Here is a 20,579-nt window from a genome sequence, read left to right as displayed (position 1 = left end):
TGACTATGGTCTTTGAAATCCCTTGGGTTCTTCGCCATTGGAATAAATCTCCCTCTGTGCTACCCACCGCCTGTGGTCGAATCTAATCTGTGCTTCCAAATGGAAACCAGTCATAATGACACAGTGAGTAGGGGGCTATTAAAAATTAAAACACAGATAATTGAAACTAGGGTTGAAAGAATCAGATTTACAGCTGGTGACCAACCCCACAGAAATGGACAGAGGTGACCTGTGAAGGAGAAATAGACTCCACCTGGAAAAGCACATAAATCCCAGGAAGTATCCACAGAGCAGTGAAGTCATTTTTACACCTTTCAATCAACGCTGTGCTGCAGGAGTCGTCTTAATTAACAGACCCTGCGTGTGAAGATGCCACGAGGGACAGTGCTACGTCCAGAGATATTGAAATGTTCGTGTTCTTACACGAATCTGAGCAGGTGGGATGGTAAATATCTCTGTTGTTCTTTACAGGTTGTGACATTTCACAGCACAGAGACTATGACTACAGAGGACTTTTTATCCCCCTGCTACCACATCCTGACAATAACAGGAAGTGACATGCTTGTTAAGAAAAAGAACAGCAGTCGCTGAAGATCAGTGCTGCACCAGTCAGGACATTAGGTTCACACCAACAGGAAGTGCTCACCATGAAATAGAGGTTTACACAGAATATACCTTTGTGCATGTAATGTTTTAGTCAATTATTATTATTATTATCCACTTCTTATCTTGAACAATGTGTGCTGTGGATTGAGATTATGTTGAATTGTACAGTATGGGAACCTGAAGTGGCCACAGAAAATGAAATGTAGAATTTCGAGTTTGATCATATTATAGATTAATTTATGTTGAAACCTTGGAGCATGGCCTTCACTCACAGGTGCTTTCACTGACTTTGCCTTCAACTAAACCTCTTCTCAGTGTGTTAACATTGTGCTTTGACATCTCCCTCACTATCCTGCTGTGTGTTACATAGAGTTTGGTGACACATCATATTTTTCCAGCCCGATTAGGTCTTTTACACCACGTTGACATGGTTATGGGATGAACTGCAGAGCTTTAGTTCTCATTTTAAACAACTTATGATGGCTGTGTGATTACAGAGAAGAGGATTAAAAATACTGTTCACTGACAATATAACACTAAATCAGTTACATTTGTGTTTGCTTACATTGAATGATCTACTTTCTTATCTACTCCCTGAACTGTGTCCTCAAGTTTTTTAAACTTCTCATTCATGAATGCAGCATAACAAACACAGTCACTGAAAACATATGTAAGGGGAAAACTCTGTAGAGCCTTCAACTGTATTTTTATTCTAGAGCTACCGATGACTAATGGTCTCTCCCCTACTATTTAGAAAGTTATGGTATCCCCTAAATGTCTTTTTCTCCTGTAACTAATGAGTATTTCTAAATATTACCTGTTATTAGGTTTGTCTGTGTCAGTTTTCTCTCTACCCCTCTAAATTGAGATTCAGCTCTTGCACACTTTTCCCTTTTAGTTTCACACCTTCATACAACAATAATCCTAGCTATAATACCACGTCATTGTGTGCAGCTAAACTTTGCACATTGTAGTTAATATAATAAAAAAAATGTTTGATGCATATGAGATTAAAACTAAAAAGCTGCAAATAACCAATGGTCAGCTTTCTCTTTGTGACGTTCTTGCCATGACTGCTTGATCCGTGAAGAAGAATATATTTCTGACCATCTGAAAACCTAATGTGCAGTGGCGTTAATCTCCCTGTCAATCAAAAGGAAATAGCTGGGATTGAAGCCTTTGCTTCTAAACAGACTTCCTGCCATGTTATGCATCAGAAACTGTCTCATTAGGCTAAACATTGATTAACTACTGTACCTTTAATCTCGGCCGTCACTCCCATGGACAGCCCCTGATGTTCACCTGACATGTGGGGTTAGACACAACCACAGTCACTATCTCTTCCTGACCTATTGATTAGTTTGATCTGTCTAATAACATGGCTTCTTTTATTCTCCTTATGCATAGAAATAAAGTATAAAATAACAACTCATTTTTAAAATCACCAGACCAGTGATACCACACTTGCTTAAAGTCTCTGCCCACACATCAGGAAAGAAGAATGTGTAAAGCTCAGCTTAGTGTTTTTGTTATTTTAATAGAAAACCAAGAACAGGGGTTAAACAGTGCATGTATGCATACAGTCCCTTTTTTTCCACAACATAATTACTCACTAAAAATAAGTGTGCATGAAAAGAAAATACAACAATCATAGAAATATAAGGTCCCAAAACACCAAAAACAGATACCAAGTGGACCAAACGTAATGACATGTTGGTTTAGTATATCTGCACAACTATTCTGACGGTAAGTTATATGTCTACCCCATGATCAGTGCCATGTACTGTAGAAGTCTGGACTTCATTTTAGGTCATACAACTGCCATTGTAACTAATATACGTGCATTTCACTATTATTGCACTATTATTTATTATTTAAAAACTGCTAAAGGTTTTTTTCTCTTCTTATAATTTCTATTTCTAGAAAATACATCTTGATTTGTTCATTTTTATATTTCTATTTTCTACCTTCTTCTTTGATCACAAACATCACAAATAGCTCGACTCTTTATGCTACAACATTCCAGTATACTTACTTACTGACGGGGATTGTCGCCCCCCCCGTTAATGTCTCACTTGGCATTGCAACCATGACGAGAGGAGGACAAACATTTTGACCTCTAGCAAAAGTCTGACATTGGCCACCTCTGTGCTGTGCTACTCAAGGACAGAGGAAGGAGGGGGACGCACACAGCAGTTGGGCCGTCTGACATTTTGCAGCATTGACCTGAAAATGTTCTGTTGCCGCCTTTTGTTCTTCCTGCCACGTTGCGGTGAGCTGACACCTGAGACTGACTTCCTCAAAGAGGTCTGGGCCATCAGTTTCCTCTCTTGCTCTTTGATTTTGCACTGCAAATGACTCTGAATGGCAAAACCAAGAGATTCTGGGTCCACAGAAGCCCCATAGACCTCCCAAGTCATCCCCTGTTCGTCCCAGACCACATCGTGGACGCTCTTTTCTTTCTGCTTCTCTGAGTCGTCATCGTCTTTGTCGTTTTTCTCTGGTTCTACGTTCTGTTTGCCCGAACTTTCAGGTTTCTTTTTAGTAACGTCTAACTTGGATGTGGTGTTTGCTGCTGTAGCTGTTGAAGGGACCTGGTTGGGCTTTGTTGTATCAGCAGCTTGAAACAGTGCAGCATTTTTACTGTCAGCAGATTTAGACTCAGAAGCCCCAGCTGTCTCTGGGGGTGGCCCTGATTTAAGAGACGGAGCTTCAGTTGTGGTTTTTTTTGCTGTAGATGTCTGAACTCCGTTTTTATCCTGGGAATTACCTGTCTCTCCGTTCTCCTTGTGGTTGCCGTGTTCAATATTGATTTGATAAACTGGCTGGATGTTGCATAGAGCTGATCCCGCTTCTTTAGGTTTGGCCCCCAGTTTTCCATGTTGCTGCTGAGACGAAGTTTCTGACTGAAGAAACAAGCCTGCATTTTGGTTGGGGCACATCTCCACCTCCACAGTGAGTGACCTTGGATCAGTAGAGGCAGGTACAGAAGTCGTGCTTATCTGATGGAGACCCACACCCCCGTCCACCTGACACACTACAGCCAAGCTCTGCACATCCTCCCTGGGGACTGCACCCCCGCTTGGCCTGCGAGTCACACCCATCGGCAGCAGGCTGGGACTTGTGGACACAGCCTTACTGCACATGTTAGCCACTGCCTGAACCTCCATATCATGACACTGCTTAGCTGGGGTGCATGACAGCGACGGGGTCATGGTTGAAGCCTCCTTGTAGAGCTTGCACTGCTGCGGCTGCACTTTAGTGACAGCTGTGTCAGTCTGGCTGGCTTCCTCGGCCACCTGCGCACATGCCGGCATGTTTTGTTTAGCCTGGGGCAGAGTGGAGGAGTCCTTCACTGTAGACACTGGCTGATATTTATCTGAGGAGACCAGTGGTTTTGTTGCTGGTAGCAAATCCTTTTCTGGAAGTGTTGAAACTGAATTCTTATCTGCAGACTTCGGCTCTTCTTTGCTCTTAGATGGAGTTGTAGTAGAGCTAAGTGCAGATGTAGTTTCTATACATTGTTTGAGTTTTGGAGTCTCCTGCAGACTTTGTTGTGAACCTTTTATATGATTAGGCTCCTTAGATTTCTGTGGTACAGCAGTGCCCTTGTTTTCAAGAGCTGACAGACTGCTTTTGTTATCCTGTTGTGGTACAGATGCTGTTTGCCTTGATTCACAGGCATTAACGCTATTATTATTTGGAGAAACATGTTTACTGCTGTCCTCCATTGCTGCAGGTCTGGGTGAGGATGCTGGCTTTGCACACTCCTCCTCTGCTGCATTTGGTGTTTTTATTCTGCAGACACTGGTCTGCGCGTCAACCTTTGACGCTGTAACAGCAGACGACAAACTGGCCTTACAGATATCCTTTTCATCAGCCAGGCTTAACACATTCATATTAGCGTTAGAATCCCTCCGGTTGTTTGCTGCCTCACCCACACCTTGGCCTGTTTGTGACAGGTCTGGCATCTGTTGGTCTCCACCTGTCACATGCTCAGACTTTGTCTGATTCCCATTGGCTGGAGCTGGTTTGTCCGGCACAGAGCTGCTAAGTGGTTCACCTCTCTTGGAAGCTGTTTTTGGGGTTGGTGAGCTGGTGTTAGTGGGAGAAGCCGTCAGAGGCAAATTATCCTGTTTGTGGTCAGGAGATGTGAGAGTGGGTTTTGGACAAACCTGAGACAGTTTGAGGTTGGGCTCCTTGGTAAAGTTGGCATTAGACTCCTTATTGCTCAGCGTGTCAACCACAGCCAGCTGAGGCACCATCTGGACTGTCACTGTCCTTTTTGGGTTCGTTCCCATGCCGGATTCACAGTCTCAGTCTTTAAATATTGTCGTAATCCAAAGATGAAAAGAGAATATGCTACCAGTATCTTCGAGTAAGACCCTAAAAGAGGAAAACAGAGTAGATTCAATTTGTTTTTAATGATTTTCACTACATTTATATCGTTCAAATGACAAAAGGAATCTAGAAGTCCCCGCTCAAGTGATCAAGTTGTCAGTCCATGTAGTTTCTTTGAACAGTGATCATCATGCATTTAAATGATCATTGTTAGAATAAAGGGCCGGGCATCACAACACCAATAACGCATGTTAGGTTAACTTAACTGACTGATTAATATGTGTAATTTCAGGTCCAATTATCATGTTAGCTATATCGTTTAATCCTAAAAACAATGCTGTATGTCTAAATGACAGTAATGTTGGGTAAATGTAACTCTAAGCTATGTTTCTTTTTACTGTCTTTTCTTGTTTGTGTTCCTCTGTAAAGCTCAGTCAAACTTGGATGTTTAATAAACTTAGATGTTTACTAAACCTCTACCACAAACTTGAAATCTACTTTAATATATTGCTTAAATTTATTGAATGACTAACATTAATTCAGAATAACAAATCTATAGAACAGGAAGATGTTTTTTCAGGCTAAAGCACAGTTTATAAATGTGGAAGTAAAGTAAGCACAGGACAGAAATAAAACTTTGCCTTATGCTGACTAAAAATGCTTACAGGGTTATTTGTATGATTAAAATTGTTGAATGTTTCACATTTAGTGGAGTCTTATCTGATTCGGTGTTGTGCCAAATATATGTGCTTGCTTTGCAGTTTATCGCCCATTTCTCATTTAAAGTTGTGTTACGCACAAAGAATAATGGGTGTTACACTATATAAAGCAGACCCAAGCATTTGTTAACTGATGAATCCTTCAATTCTTGCTCCCAGAGAGGCTAAAACATGTGATATTTGGTCTTGTATAAGCCGAGTTATTGTGTGGTGTGTTTAATGGCAAACTAAACAATCGAAGACTTTGTCATTACATGAAACATTTCTTTCTAAGAATACGGAGATAAAGTCTTTCATCGTCTATACTCTAGGCCAAGCAATATAAAATTCAATTCCATGTCTAAAAATAGAATTGTACCCCATATTATATCCTCTTTGTTTAAAGTCTACAGTTTCACAAACCTCCTCATCACAGGCCTGATGAATGACTCCATCTCAGTCTGTCTCCTAAATGTGTAAAAGCATCTGGACCAATTCTGCAAGTAATGTGCCGGCACTCAGCAGACGTCTCAAATATCTGATGCTTTGGCATCAGACACATGAATTACATGATGATCTGGGCTTTTATTATGCATAGCAGCCTATAGGCTACATAGAAATAGGAAGCATAGACAACCAATTCATACTCCCGTTGCCCACAGAGAGCACAGATTTCACTTCCATTCCAGTGACATTATCGACGATAATCCCTGCTGCATAATGTGCAGTCGATCTCTGTGAAACTATCATTAAACTCAGCCTGTTCTTTTGATGGAGGGAGTACCACACACACACACACACACACACACAATGCACTTTACGCTGATCAGGTCATGTAGTCATTTCTGTCAGATATAGATTAAAATCAAAAAGATTAAGCTCAGTCTCTTTACATATTTGGTTGCCTGTGATCATCTTAAAGGTGACTTGAATAATAACAGAGCAGCAGGCTACTGGTTTGGGTCATGGACAGGTGTAGCCTATTTGTGTGTGCTCTCCCACTGTGCATCTGCCTGTCTGTTGTCAAAGTGCAAATATTTATTGAAAAAGCATGTCATGGCTGTAATTAGGTATCCAACAATTAAAACGCCCTGGCTTTTCCCCCCCTTCTCTCTGCAGCAGTTTGGAAATCACACGAAGAGTTTGTGCAGAATGTGAAATTATGCAACAAACATTAAAGTGATGCAAACAACATGTTTGGGTTAATTGAGTCATGTGTTATAGCCCACATTTGCAGCCCTGTCCCACCCCGATATCTCGGACGCAGCTGATATTTGATTTTATTTGACCTTCAATTCAACGTCGAATTCAGCATCTGTCATGAAATCAATCCCAGCCTAATGGAAAGAGGAGGATGGCTTACCTGGAGAGACGCTTTGTGTCCCGTACTGTGGGGTGCCGTTGGCGCGTCCGTGTTACCGAGATGAGGCTAAACCCTAGAAATGAATATGGAAAATCAACGCTATGTCGGTGACACCAAGCCACGCCTTCCACCACAATATGGGTCTTGAAGGTATCGATCCTCCACAGCGAAGCAAAGCGCAAAATTCAAGCGCCCCTGATTGACTGTGCGCAATGACTCACCGCTGTCCGAGCGCTGAATTTCACCTGTGATGTGTTTATCAAGGGCGCCTCATGCTCAGAAAAAAGTGAACCTTTCACAAAATGGACCTGTCTTATAATGTGCGCTATCCCAGACTGAACCGGTCCAGGCAGCTCAGGCAACGTGGTGCAGCAGAGTAAACCAGATGAATGGATGAATGGGGGGCGAGGACCAGAATGGAGACAGTGCCTCACCAGCCGCAGGTAGTCACTGGAGGGTCGCTCGCACTTGATATTGATTACGCTTAAACCCCAGCACTAACATCTGTCTGCACCACACTGCAATATTCACAGCAGATAAATAATTTATGCTGCTGTGCCATTTTGTATCATTCACAAATAGGTTCATGGCCAGACAGCTGCATTTGGACCGAGTGCTGTGTCTTTTTAGAGGGATGCACAGTAGATCTGGGTATGAGCTGTTTTCAGATAGAATCACATATGAACATTTATTTTGAATATGAATTTTCGTCAGATGTCTGCTGAATAAATTAGTTTTATAATCAGGAAATTTACATCAGACTAAGATTTGTGTCATAAAGTACCCACCTCCACCAAAGATGCAGCTATTTCACTTCAGTTGACTTTCATTTGTGAGACATGCAGACATGACTCAATAATATATACTTAATAACATACACCAAAATATTGGTGTATATTGTTGTTTAAACATAAACACTGCAATGACTAATGTAATCTATTTGTGTCTCAACAGATACTTCACTGATACTTATACTCAAAAATGCAAAACTATTATATTAACAAAATTGTGTAGTACAGTATTTTGCACAAGTTTTTATTTCCGACTTTCCTCTAATACTTATTTTACTCATGAAATACTGATAATCTGCCACAATCATATGGACCAGTACAGTGATTTTATATTATGCCATTAAAAATAAATAAATGGCTTTAAAAAACAAAACCTCATATGAAAAAAATTAAACACTGACATTGAAACATTAAAAAAAGGATTTGGCAGTGAAGAAAAGTATTAAGGTAGAAAATAAAACAAATAAAAGCTACCAGTAAAAAATAGATGCAACATATTTGTTCATTTTTAGATGCACTCATTCTTTTTATATATATATATATATATATATATATATATATATACATTGAATTTCATCAGTCATAGCCTTAGGCCTTAGCCTTAACCCACCTAATTCTTGCACCTAAGTCTAACTTAACCCTGACAAGGACTATGACAGATCAGAAAATCATTTTTGCAGCACTCCGAAGCATTTTGTCAGGAACTGACGAGATGGAGTCTTGTGGAGGTTTAGAGGACTTGGTGGTTTGGTCTTTGGATTTCTATTATTTAAAGTCCTGTTGGAAGAACAACCACACAATCTTCTATGTTAATCCTTTTGTGCTTTAATAATGAAAAACTTTTTCCAAAATTTTTTAAAGATTGATTCTATATTCAAAACCGTGAATACAGTTCAATTTGAATAAAGATTGGAACCATTTTCATTGTTTTAATATTCACTTTTATTTTATTTAAAGGTTGGCTGACCATCCCTGCAACGAAGGAGCAAATGAGAATAAATCAGCATCTCATTTAGTGTCATTGCTGTCCCCTCCACGTCTCATGGCATATCTCACCTTCTCTGTATTGTGACACTGATGCTGTCCCTGGTTTAGTTGCAAACTATAATTTGCCAATGATTATGGAAATGTAGTAATAAATAGAACATGTTTTTTATTAGGATGCTTATTATCTAAATTATATTCAAAACTAAATTAAATCACTTCATTATTGTCATTATTATTATTATTATTATTATTTAAACAGAATCATATTCATCACAGCCTTTTCAACTTTGAGTAGAAGTTTATGATCTCTTCTCTTCTTTCAATACCATGACTTTATGGTATATACCTCCTCGAAAAGACCACAGCGACTGATAAGGTGGCAAGGTACAGTGAGCCATAACTTAATTACAGTCAATTGCAGCAATTCATGGTAGGCTGCAGGCTTTAATGACATCCCACATTTATGCTCCAGGGTGAGGGTCGGTAGCCATACTGGAAAAAATGACAAGTTGCAGAGAATAAACATCACTTAACAATACAGATGGGTGATCTGTTGATACTGCTTAAACTGTGGCTTGATGTTATGACACAGAGAGTGCACGACTTTGACATTTACCTGTGCAGTAATGGAGACCCGATGCAACACTCGAGTAACACAATAGACAGTCGTTGATCCGGTTTTTAAAATAGACTGATAAACTTTAGAATCTGGCATCATCTTGTGGTTAATCTGGGAAAAGCAAGTCTGGGTTCAGCTGCAGAAGCTGACACCAGACTTAGACTTGTGATCACGGTCAAGCACAAAACTGCATGAGCAAAAGGAATAATTAGTGTAAGAAGGGAGAGTTCATATAAGCAGGTGACTATTAGTGAACCTATCTTTTGAGCCGCTTTTGAAGAAGGACTCGGTTTTAGTCTGGACCGGGTCTTTGCTGTGTGGACGGCTGCAGACAGCAGCTGATGACGCTGCAGCATCGACCGTCACGTTGGCGTGTGCTGTGTTCAAAGACGTCAGGGCATTTCACCGTTTACGATTAATTCAACCCAGCTTTTACTGAGACGTTTTTAGCAGAAAATAAAAAAAAACATTTAATCTTAAAGATACTTTGCGATAATCTACATGTGGTTATGAAACATAAGTATAGATGTCATGTCTTATTCCAAAGCGCAATCATTTAGGCTCTTAGTATTGGTCCTGGTCCTGCTGTACTTGAACGCCTCAGATCTACTGTTGCTAACCTTACCACACGGCTGGTAGCTAGAAAGTGAAGACAAGTTTGGACATATCTGTGTCTGGTAATACTGTTTATGTGGTAGCAAAGTTAGATTAACCTCAGCTTTTTGCGAAATACCATCAGGCACATTAATGTGTTCAACACAACCTGATCTAAGTTGTCGTAATGCTGCTAGCTAACAATGACAACCTGTTGTGTGAACCAGTTAGCGTTAACTATTATCTGGGGGTTTGACGCTTGTTAGCTTCACTTATTTATTACAGTCAGGGTAAGCAGCTGTTCGTGGTTTTATATTTATATCCCTTGAGCAAAATGCTTGATAACGCGACATTAAACTCACCAAGTCTCTTTTATTTGAGTAGTCGCGTTTTCCTTAAGTTAGCATTAGCGTCAGTGCTAACTAGAACAATGCTCTTGTTTTGGTTGAACCTTCGCTAGTTAGCTTAGTCCCAGTGGTGTTCACATTATCATGTTCTTGTATTTTATATATTATTACAGTTATGTTTACGTTAGTGTTTCAACGGTGATCTGAGAAAGGCTCATCTTTTCATATATTCAATTGCTTTAGTCATTAACAGTAACGTTAGTGTTTGAATACTATTCTTAATGGTGAGTATTTTTAGACAGGGCTGGAAATATAATATAAAGTATATTTATTCAAGTACCGAACATCAATACAGTTTACTGGTACCAGTAATGTACTGTACGTGAGTATAAAGGTTGTTGTATTTTTTTTTTATCGATTTAATCCTTGAACAGGTAGTTTCATTGCGATTGTTATTCTTCCTGAGCTCTGTACGCGATTAAACCTATACAGTTTAAATATGAGCAGACCCAGAGAGATTATTATTATTATTTATTTGTTTGTTTGAGTGGTCTTTTCAGAATTTCAAATTAAATGACAGATATCATTGTCATCCATACTTGGGTAGGACATTTCTTGCACTTCCTGCTGCAGGACCATCCATCATCCATGATCATCCAGATTTAATTTAAGCACCCATTTTAAAAAGTATCTTATCAGCAAAATATTAAAAAAGCATACTGCATATTTCTTTGCAGTTTCCGATTTTTGCTTACTTCTTTTAAGATGCCTTTTTTTATGTTGTAGAAAATGTTGGGATATATCTGGCAATATGTCTACACATCCTTCCTGAGATACTGGCTCAAGTGGCTCATCAGACACGCAACAGGGACTTGTGAGCTGCAAAGAATTTGCTCTGGATACAAGCCTGGGGCTACAAGGACAACAAAAGCAGGTGAATACAATTAAACTGAATCACATGTACTTTAGTATACATTTTTCCTATTATATTAATCTGTCTCTTGTGTTTTATTGTAGAATATTCTCTCCAGTCATCTAAGAACAAGGTAAGAAAACATTACAATATCTAACTCCCTGTTTTTTAGAGATAATAGGTTGAAGGGATAGTTTTGTTTCTTATCAGTTAGATGACTCATTTAGATGGCAAATTCCATGATCGGCATCAGCAGGTTTAAAAATAGCTTTCAAAATATTTAAACTATTTTATCTTCAGGTTTGCTTAAACAGATGATGAAATATCAAAACATGATCATTTGTCAGAGCGCCTTGGTAGCCAAACAGCTCTCCTGGTTTGCATCCAGCTGGGGGCTTTATCTGCATGTGATAGCCCACCTCTAGTCCCATGTTTCCTGTCTGCCTCTCCATTATCGGCATTATTAAATAAAGGCAATGTGCCGAAAAAACAAAACCCACGATTTCTTGTCAACAGCCATTTCGCAACCTATAACACTTTGTTTTCAACTAGTGCACTTGTTTGCCTTATTTTCTTTAATCCATGCCATTACAAAAGAAATGTCATTTAAATGTTGCATCAAGCACATTACGTATAAGATTAAGTTCTTGATATGATCAACATTTCAACCTCAACTGGTGTTTCTCAAGGCAAATTAATATTGGGCAGGTAATCAAGGAATGTCACAAAACTTGACACAGTGTGTCTTCAGCTGATGTTTAATGGTTAAAAGTTGACTCCACTTGTCAAATATAAAATATAGAGTACAGCAGTGGTCAAACAGTGGCTATAATAACCATAAATGCATGCAACACAATTATATTCAGCGTAAATAATATATATTATATTATAATAATATATTACGGTAATGCAGTCTTTTTTCTTGATGTGCACAATAGTTTAAACTATGCGAGCACACTGATAAAGGCCTCAAGCCTTTTGCCTCAAAACCCATTTTTTTTAGCTAAAAACCAATTTATTTGGGTATTTAGTTGTTAACTGCTTCAATTTAAATTATAGTGTAAAATATTGAAATACTGCGTAATTGGAAATATGTATAGAAACTTCCCTCTACTGCTGAGCTGTTTCAATTTTGTGATCAATCAACATTAATTGATTTGGCTCACACCTAGAGGCTACTCATTCTTACACTACCTCTTCTTTATCTTGTTATATGTGACAAGTCCAATAAGTTTAATCAACCTTTATCATTTACTACACTCGCCAAGCTTTGATGAATGGACTGTTCTTGTCGTTTATGATTATAGCTGCATAAGCATTTTCCAATCAACAGTCTGTTTCATTGTTGAAGGAGAAGTGCTTGGTCATCCTTTTGTGAGGTTGTTATTTTTCATTGGGATTAATGGCACACTGTAGTATTATCTCCTCACCCTGCTTCAATTTCTTCCTTTGTAGGTTTTAAGAGAAGCACTGGAAACTAGAAAAGATAACTTGGAACAATGTGTGGATCAAATTATGAGGGAGAAGGATATCAAACCACAGAAAAATCCCCAGTAAGCTTACTTCTTATCTACTTCTATTTTAATTGTTTTTTCACCTTTATTTATTTCCTTTTCATCATGTTCAGTTACGTTTAGTTTCAGTGACCAATTATTACTTTAATGTCATTGCTTTTCTAGGTTTAAGGAGAACCTGCACATTTGCCTGTTACAGATAACAGGATACAGCAGTCTTTTTATATCTGTGGAAGACATGAGAAAGGAAGTCTTCAACTCGGAGAACCCTGAGCATGAGGCAATGCTGTTGAAGGTTAGTGCTCCTGTTTCTGGGTCCATATATTAGATCTTAAACCTTAACAGCAGGTCCTATGCAACATCTAATCTAGCTCTTTTGAATTTTCTGTCCCAAATTTCATTTAGAAATATAGTTTTTTAGGCTCAAAATACCACATATGAGAAAGTCCATTGTAGCAGTCGCTACAAGGATATTACAGTCTTCTAGAGTTTGGAGTTTTATGTGTTTCCATCTAAGATGTAGAGAGTGAATGTGTTTATATTCTACTGTCTCACGACCATAAGGCTTATCCAATCAAATACAGGGTGAGGTTAACTGGAACCTTGCAAGAAAAGAACATATAAACATAGAAAATTATCTGTGTACTATTTGTAGATTGTGTCATGAATTAGCTCCATCGTGAATGGATGGTGACTCACCTTCAACATACCAGAAACGCTTTTGTTTGAATCACATCCACTGTGGATTTAATCAAGACAATAGAAAGGTTAGCTGTACTCATTAGTACAGGAGCTAAACAGTTAGTGTGAGTAATCAATCAGTTATCCAGTGTGTTACGTGGGTTGATGTTCAACCTGAGGTTCATGTGTTGACCACCTAAAAACAAAGTGTTAACGACTCTGAAACTGCCTGGGAGTGACTTACATTGCAGTTTTTTCATTCTAATACCCCCAGGTTAGCATCAAAGAGTTAATGACTTAGAACTTAAAGCATTGCCACTGCAGCTTTGGAACTCATATAACTATACCTACCCCCAGAAACAGGTTGTTACTGTAGATGTATGGTTATAATCTTTCTGGAGTTGCTTACTACTGCTTACAGATGGAAATACTACTTTTCATACAGTGTTAGGTTCGGTTTGTTGATGTTTTTATACTGACAGACTTCTCTACTGTATTATTTTGTATTAGATTTATATCAGTGAGGCTCTGTACTGTAAAGCAAGAAACCTCTGTGTCATGCAGTACACTTCAACAGCAGTGCAAACTACAGCCTGTATGTTTTAGCTATTTGCACCTACATGAAAGAATTTAAAACTTTAAATACAATACCATGACTAAAATTACACTATTGAAAGAATTATGTTTATGAATCTGAAATGTTCACACAAATATTTGGCTGTACTGTGGTACTATTAAAACATAACACTGTAATTGTACTCACAGCTGTGGGACCTGTTGATGCCAACAGTCACACTGGAATCAAGGATAACCAAACAGTGGGGAGATATTGGATTCCAAGGAGATGATCCCAAGACTGATTTCAGAGGAATGGGCATGCTGGGCCTAATCAACCTTGTGTGAGTTCTCAACAAAAAATTATGAAATGAAGTAAAATAAAAATTTGTATATATAGAGTTTATACATTGCCTGTCCAAAAAAAATTCACCACCTGGATTTAACTTAACTACTTAACATAATTACTGCGTGGATGATTATGTTTCTGCTGGCAACAAGTTATTTAACCCTAACTGATGCAGTAAGTAGCTTCTCATTTCATCAAGAACCATGTTGGAAGACGCATCCAATCATCACATCGTGGAAAAGATGTTAATCTGCTTCAAAAAGGTCAAATTATTGGCATCAAACAAAGAAAACATCTAAGGAGATTGATGAAACTACTAAAACTGGGTTAAGAACTGTTCAGTAGAAGAAGGTCATATGGTCTGTTGAGTCCAGATTTACCCTGTTCCAGAGTGATGGGTGCATCAGGGTAAGAAGAGAGGCGGGTGAAGTGATGCACCCATCATGCCTAGTACCTACCTAGCCTGAGGGGGCAGTGCTATGATCTGGGGTGGCTGCAGTTGGTCAGGTTTAGGTTCAGCAACGTTATGTGTCCAAAGAATGAGGTCAGCTGACGACCTGAATATACTGAATGAACAGGTTATTCCATCAATCATATTCCAAAACGACAATGCCAGGATTGATCTGACTTATATTGTGACAGAGTGGTTCAGGGAGAATGACACATTATTTTCACACATAGATTGCCCACCACAGAGTCCAGACCTGGTGAAGACTTTGTTAAGTCTGACTCTCCCATCATCAATACAAAATCTTGTCAAAAAATGAATGCAACATTGCAGAAGCTTATTTAAATGATGCCATGGTAAATGTGTGCTGTAATCAAAGCTAAAGGTGCTTCAATGAAATATTAAAGTTTTTTTTGGATGGGCAGTGTATTAGTCTTGTGTGGCGATGAACTGATAACTGATATTTAACAGTCGATTCTATCAAAACCATTAAAAAGATCCATAGATTAGAAACATTAATGTATATACTGTAGTCTACAAAATCTGTACTTAAAAATCACAAAAATAACTTTCAACAACATTCACAATAGAAAACGGTACCACGTTGTAGTTTTCACCACTTTATCATTTTACTATTAAATATTGGTGGACTCACGATGGGCAGTTTCAAACAGAAAATGATCAAATTGAAGCAACAGAAACAGGAAATAGGTTTTTTTTTATTTATTTTTTTATTCAAGACATTGTCCTTCTTTGTCAAAACCTGTCACCTGCGTTTCCCACAATGCACCGTCGCTGACGTTTGTTTTGGCTGGATCTCAGTGTGTGTTATGTAGTGTTTAATGTAGCCTTGACCCTCTCGCTGTAAGCAGAGATGAGGGGCAGGCTACAGAGGTTTGTAAGCTCACTTCTTTCTAATGCTACTACTTGCGAAATATTTTCCCCATTTTCAACTGAAAGTTTACTTATTAATCAATTTTTGCTCTGGTACAGTTTTTTCAGTGAAAACTACACAAAGGAGGCTCGTCAGGTGTTGTCTCACGCAAATCATCCTAAACTAGGGTAAGAGGAATTCATGTCTATTTCTCTTTGAATTTTATTAAGTTTGGTTCATATAATATCAGAAAAGAAATGTTAATGTGGCTCTTCACACGTTCATATGTACACTGTATATTGTCACTTTTTGCTGGTACTTTATGTTTATTTTAATTCTACATATTTTAGGTATTCATATGCCATAGTTGGGATCAACTTGACCGAGATGGCCTACAGCCTCATGAAGAGTGGCGCTTTGAAACCTCATTTCTACAACACAGTATTGGGCACACCTGAGCTCCGGCACTTTCATCAACTATACTGTGAGTAACATCATTATCTTGTTCTTCAGCATCTCTGATTATTTATATCTGCCAGACAAATACAAATCATTTTCCAATAGATGGTGGATTTTGTAGGGTTTCTTAAATACACATTTCTTTTCTTACAGGTTACCTGGCATATGAATTTGATAAATTCTGGGTGGAAGAAGAACCAGAAAGCATCATGCATTTCAATCAGTACAGGGAAAAATTCCATAACATAGTCAAGACACATCTACAAGACCCTGCTGTGTCCCTCGTTCTAAAAACCAACATGGATAAATAGTTGTGAAGGAGTAACATGTCCTTCAGACTTCTCCGTAGCATCTGATGTGTGATTAGGTAGAAAAAGGCGAGAAGCAAAAGCAATGGTGCACATTAAAAACCTAAAAACAGACTGAAGCTTGTCAGTCACTCACATTCCTCAAAAACTGAACTAATAAATCCTCTTGTTTTTGATTTTGTGGTGTCATTCTCAGTTGACCTTGTATAAAACGTCGAGGGCTTTTGAATAGAGCACAAATGTAACATCCTATACCTCAGAAATGACCATTCCAGTGATTTTTATTATCCTTCATAAAGAGGAACTGAGAGATGCTACAGTGACTATGATCGGACTGTGTTATATGAAGCTTTAAGCACTTTCTGTAAGCAAGCATCCAAACTAAAGGACTGTAGTTAAAAGACAGTTATTGACAAATGCTCTTGTTCGTATTTGTTCTCACAATTTTCCTGCTCAGGAATGTTATTTATATCTGGTAACTAAAATGTAATGTAAGGAATGAATTTCATTGTGAACTTAACGTTAAGAGTTGTGCATGACCTTACATGCCCCCACTGACACCACTAGTGCCATCTGTATTATGTAGTGTACAGTTGGTGATGTGGACCTCGAAATGGTTGTTTTCCTCCCTTTTCATTTTTTAAATTGTGACTCAATACTGATTACATTTTCATTGCGTTATTTTTATGCTGCGATTTGCTTTCAAGCAAGTTATGTAATGATTAACACTCCTTGCTGAGTTAATAAATAAACATTTTGATGTTTTGACATATGTTTCACGTGTATGTGTCAAAGGGCAAAGGAAAGAACCCGACAGATTGTGTGTAAAGCAAGCAAGCAAACAAGAACGGCATCAACATGTTTTGCATTTTATTAAGGCAACACTGGGGTGCGCTGCCTGAAATGCATAACTGGCACATTTCGATTGACATTTGTTAAAGTGCAAACTGAACTTCCCAAAGGAGGTTATAACAACCAATATTCCAATATTTGGAAAGGGCTCATTAAGACGGATTATAAATATAAAGGGAGAACTGTGCCTTTTTATGCACAGGTTCAACAGGGTAGATTGTCCAATACTCCTTTTTCAACAAAGGATTGTCTTCTTTGTCTCCATAGGACAAGAGAATTGTAGAATTATGTCCCCACTGATGTTCCAGTAGGGTGATGTCTGAAACAGGAATCTCAATTTGTGACCTCTATCCTCTTCTTGGTGACCATCATGGCCCTCTTGATTTGCTCAAATGAGACGAACATAACAACATTCCACGATCCCAACCTCAGAAATGAGGGCACAAATCTACCAAAAAACAAAAGATGTCAAACGTTTGTAGTGCATTTCTTGTATATTTTGAAACTAATTGACGCCAAGTACAGATATTCAGAAATGAATAATGAAAATTGAAAGAGCTTACCCCTTGTAGAAAGCCGTTGGCCCCTCTTTGGTCAACATAGTCCAGGCACAGTTGATAGCACTCTTGTACTGGCCCGGTGGTGAGTTCATGTACCTAGTTTTTACCACATCCACTGGGGAGGCAATGACTGTGGTGACAAAGCCTGCACCAAACGCTGACACAAAGTGGCACGGCAGGTTGTCTGTGGAGAGAGTTGGAAAAGATTGTGAACAAGGTAGATGCACTCTGTAAATGATCCTTGTCGACATTTCGATTGGGTAATCTAGTGAATGGGGCAATATAAATGATAGAGGTAAATGTCTAAATGTATTTACAGCACACTGAAGGGGAAAAGCCCCGTGTCCTGTAGAAGCATGTGTGCTGTTATCAGCTGTGGAGGAGTTGAAGGGGTGAGAGGGTGTGTGGAGATCTGCCCAATCAGCTGTGGCTCTGGGATGGCATTTCACCCGTGTGTGTGCGCGTACGTCAGCAAACATCAATGAGCACTCTCACCTGACATCAGCTTATGTCTGAGGATGGCCTCCTTGATCAGGTCATAGGTGACCAGCTCTGTGCAGTTGACGAGTGCATTTCTTGTGATGTTGGGTAGCGTGCCTAAAGAATCCAGAAAATAATAACAGATACTTTTACTAATGGGTTACAAGCAGTTCTAGGTCTTATTTTCACAGCGCAGCATTTTGATTTTGAAGCTTTTTTTTTTTTTTTTTTATGATACCTTTCCAGAGTCCACGTAAGCCCTCATTCTGGAAGATGTGCCTGTAAGCCTGCATGGTACCGCTGTAGCGACGAGAAACACCATCCAGGTTCATCTGTGCTTGGAATCGAACCTTGACCACATCAGTGGGTTGTGCAAAAGACACTGCCATAGCACCTGTAGTGCAGCCAGCTAGGATACGAATAAGTACACCAGGATCTGGAGAAGATAGATTAAAAACCAGTTGAAAGACTGTAACTACTGTAAGTAGCATTTACTCATATACATTAGCATTTCAATTCAAGAGGAATTGTGGCATCTTTTAGTCCACCACATTATAATATTTGAAAATTGTTTATTTACTTAATATTACAGTGTTGTGTACTGTATTTAGTTAGTATATTAATTTTATTGAAATTCTGCTACTGTAACTTTTGTCTATATTATTTATGCAGCTGCTGTTGTACATCTGTCTCTTCTGGAGGATGGAGCCACCATTGACATTCATCATATAGATTCTATTAGTTGTAAAAGCAGTTGCAACAAGGGCTTCTAATTTTGGGCTGTACATATAAAATTGGCCTAAGATGCATTATATATCAAAGCATGTTTTTTGTAATATTTTAAATTTAGTACCAGTGATAATGATTAATAAACTACCAGTGATATTATTTATTTAGAAACTGAACACTAAAAACCTCCAATGTGCTTTAAAGTTCTGTCATCACTTACTGTCTTTTCCACCAGTGTAAAAGTTTTTGACATTGTCATAGAGGCCGATTCTGACGGAAGCGAAGCACACTTGTCTCTGCAGACCAGCCACCAGACCGTTGTACAAGGACTTAGGTCCTTCTGTTCGGATCATGGTGCTGATTGTCCCAAACACGCCTCTGTATCGGATGCCTGCCACTGACTTCTTCTCTCCTTGAATCTGTGGTCACAGAATGCACTCAATGCAAAAACAAGCTTTACAGTACAAAAGCAGAAAACCAATAGACTAAATAGCCTCATATGTAGCTACTCATGTGAGTGGTATTGATTTAGGGGTATTGAAGTGGACAAAGTGGACAGTCAGGCTGACTTGTCTATAGCTGCCAAAATCATGCTGAGTATTAAGTAGTTTACAGAAAAACTGAGCTAAATATTTTTACCACATATGCTTTATGTACTGTGAAGACAGTATGTCTGGTGATAAGAGATATTTGAATTAATTATTTTTCTTTCTTTTTCAGATTATTGAACAGACCTGTAGTCTGACTTTGGCTGTGTCCAGAGGAAATGTGACGATGTCTGCTATACAGGCTGCTGCTCCAGCACTCGCCATCTTCACTCCCAGTGGAGGGGGAACATCTGATGGTTTAAGTCCCACCATGTTTTCCACTACTGGAATTACAGGTATTCACAAACACACAGAGACACACAAGTGTGAGAGTCGGGAGAGAGAACAACCATTTATACATCAATGTCACATGCTAACCATATATTAAAATGTCAACAATCAGAGTGTAGATTCACGATAAAAATATAATTCACACTTACATTGTTTGTCTAGAATTGAAGGTTCCTTTTGATCCCTGGTTGTTTATGACCGGGTAAAATTTGATAGGCCAGATTTTAATCCATAAAGAGTTCCACTCCACAGAAAGGACCGAAGCATCTTTTGCTCTGTATTTATATATTTTCTGGCTGGCTTTTTTATGACATCCACAGAGAGGCGTTACTGTATACTCCTCTACACCCAGAGTCCAAATCAAAGTCCACTGACTGTCAGACAGTCAATGTTCAATTTACCCCAGAGTGCAGACACTTTGGAGAAAAACAACTATTTTACTTCCCCGTTCCATGACTTTATCCTCATATTTTCTTACTCACCAAGAGTTCCAGTTTTCCAAATGTACCTATAAACTATCATTAATATTTCTAAATGTTATTTTCTTGCCTTTTTAAATCAATCTGCACTATATGCACGCAGACATTTGCATTCAGCACAAGCCAATTTAAAAATATCAGCAGATTTTCCTTC

The 20,579-nt window shown here is 38.7% G+C and overlaps 3 protein-coding genes across 4 annotated transcripts; 1 reads left to right on the top strand and 2 right to left on the bottom strand.

Annotated features, from left to right (window-relative positions):
• Nucleotides 1-2,164: 2,164 nt before the first annotated feature.
• Nucleotides 2,165-7,074, bottom strand: gprin3 (GPRIN family member 3). The gene is made up of 2 exons (XM_026359005.1): nucleotides 7,009-7,074; nucleotides 2,165-4,992 (listed from the first exon to the last, which is right to left on the bottom strand). The coding sequence occupies exon 2, from the start codon at nucleotides 4,905-4,907 to the stop codon at nucleotides 2,763-2,765; it is 2,145 nt and encodes a 714-aa protein (XP_026214790.1). The 5' UTR covers nucleotides 4,908-4,992; nucleotides 7,009-7,074; the 3' UTR covers nucleotides 2,165-2,762.
• A 2,922-nt stretch (nucleotides 7,075-9,996) lies between these two features.
• elmod2 (ELMO/CED-12 domain containing 2) lies at nucleotides 9,997-17,215 on the top strand. Its single transcript, XM_026360863.1, has 9 exons — nucleotides 9,997-10,082; nucleotides 11,133-11,280; nucleotides 11,364-11,392; nucleotides 12,715-12,812; nucleotides 12,939-13,068; nucleotides 14,220-14,353; nucleotides 15,800-15,868; nucleotides 16,031-16,164; nucleotides 16,293-17,215. Exons 2-9 carry the CDS (start codon nucleotides 11,136-11,138, stop codon nucleotides 16,448-16,450), a joined length of 897 nt encoding a protein of 298 aa, XP_026216648.1. The 5' UTR covers nucleotides 9,997-10,082; nucleotides 11,133-11,135; the 3' UTR covers nucleotides 16,451-17,215.
• Nucleotides 17,216-17,299: 84 nt separating this feature from the next.
• On the bottom strand, nucleotides 17,300-20,233 carry ucp1 (uncoupling protein 1). 2 transcript variants are annotated; one of them, XM_026358787.1, is made up of 7 exons: nucleotides 20,096-20,233; nucleotides 19,803-19,939; nucleotides 19,289-19,487; nucleotides 18,578-18,775; nucleotides 18,355-18,456; nucleotides 17,863-18,043; nucleotides 17,300-17,747 (listed from the first exon to the last, which is right to left on the bottom strand). In XM_026358787.1, the coding sequence occupies exons 2-7, from the start codon at nucleotides 19,926-19,928 to the stop codon at nucleotides 17,633-17,635; spliced, it is 921 nt and encodes a 306-aa protein (XP_026214572.1). In that variant the 5' UTR covers nucleotides 19,929-19,939; nucleotides 20,096-20,233; the 3' UTR covers nucleotides 17,300-17,632. The 2 variants fall into 2 exon arrangements, with proteins under 2 accessions (XP_026214572.1, XP_026214573.1); XM_026358788.1 differs by having other exon boundaries at nucleotides 19,803-19,936; nucleotides 20,096-20,215.
• Between the last annotated feature and the right edge of the window lie 346 nt (nucleotides 20,234-20,579).

Source organism: Anabas testudineus, chromosome 1, assembly GCF_900324465.2.
Source record: "Anabas testudineus chromosome 1, fAnaTes1.2, whole genome shotgun sequence".
NCBI classification, from domain to species: domain Eukaryota; kingdom Metazoa; phylum Chordata; class Actinopteri; order Anabantiformes; family Anabantidae; genus Anabas; species Anabas testudineus.
The sequence above is the reverse complement of the archived record's forward strand: the minus strand, read 5'-3'. Positions and strand labels throughout refer to the sequence as shown.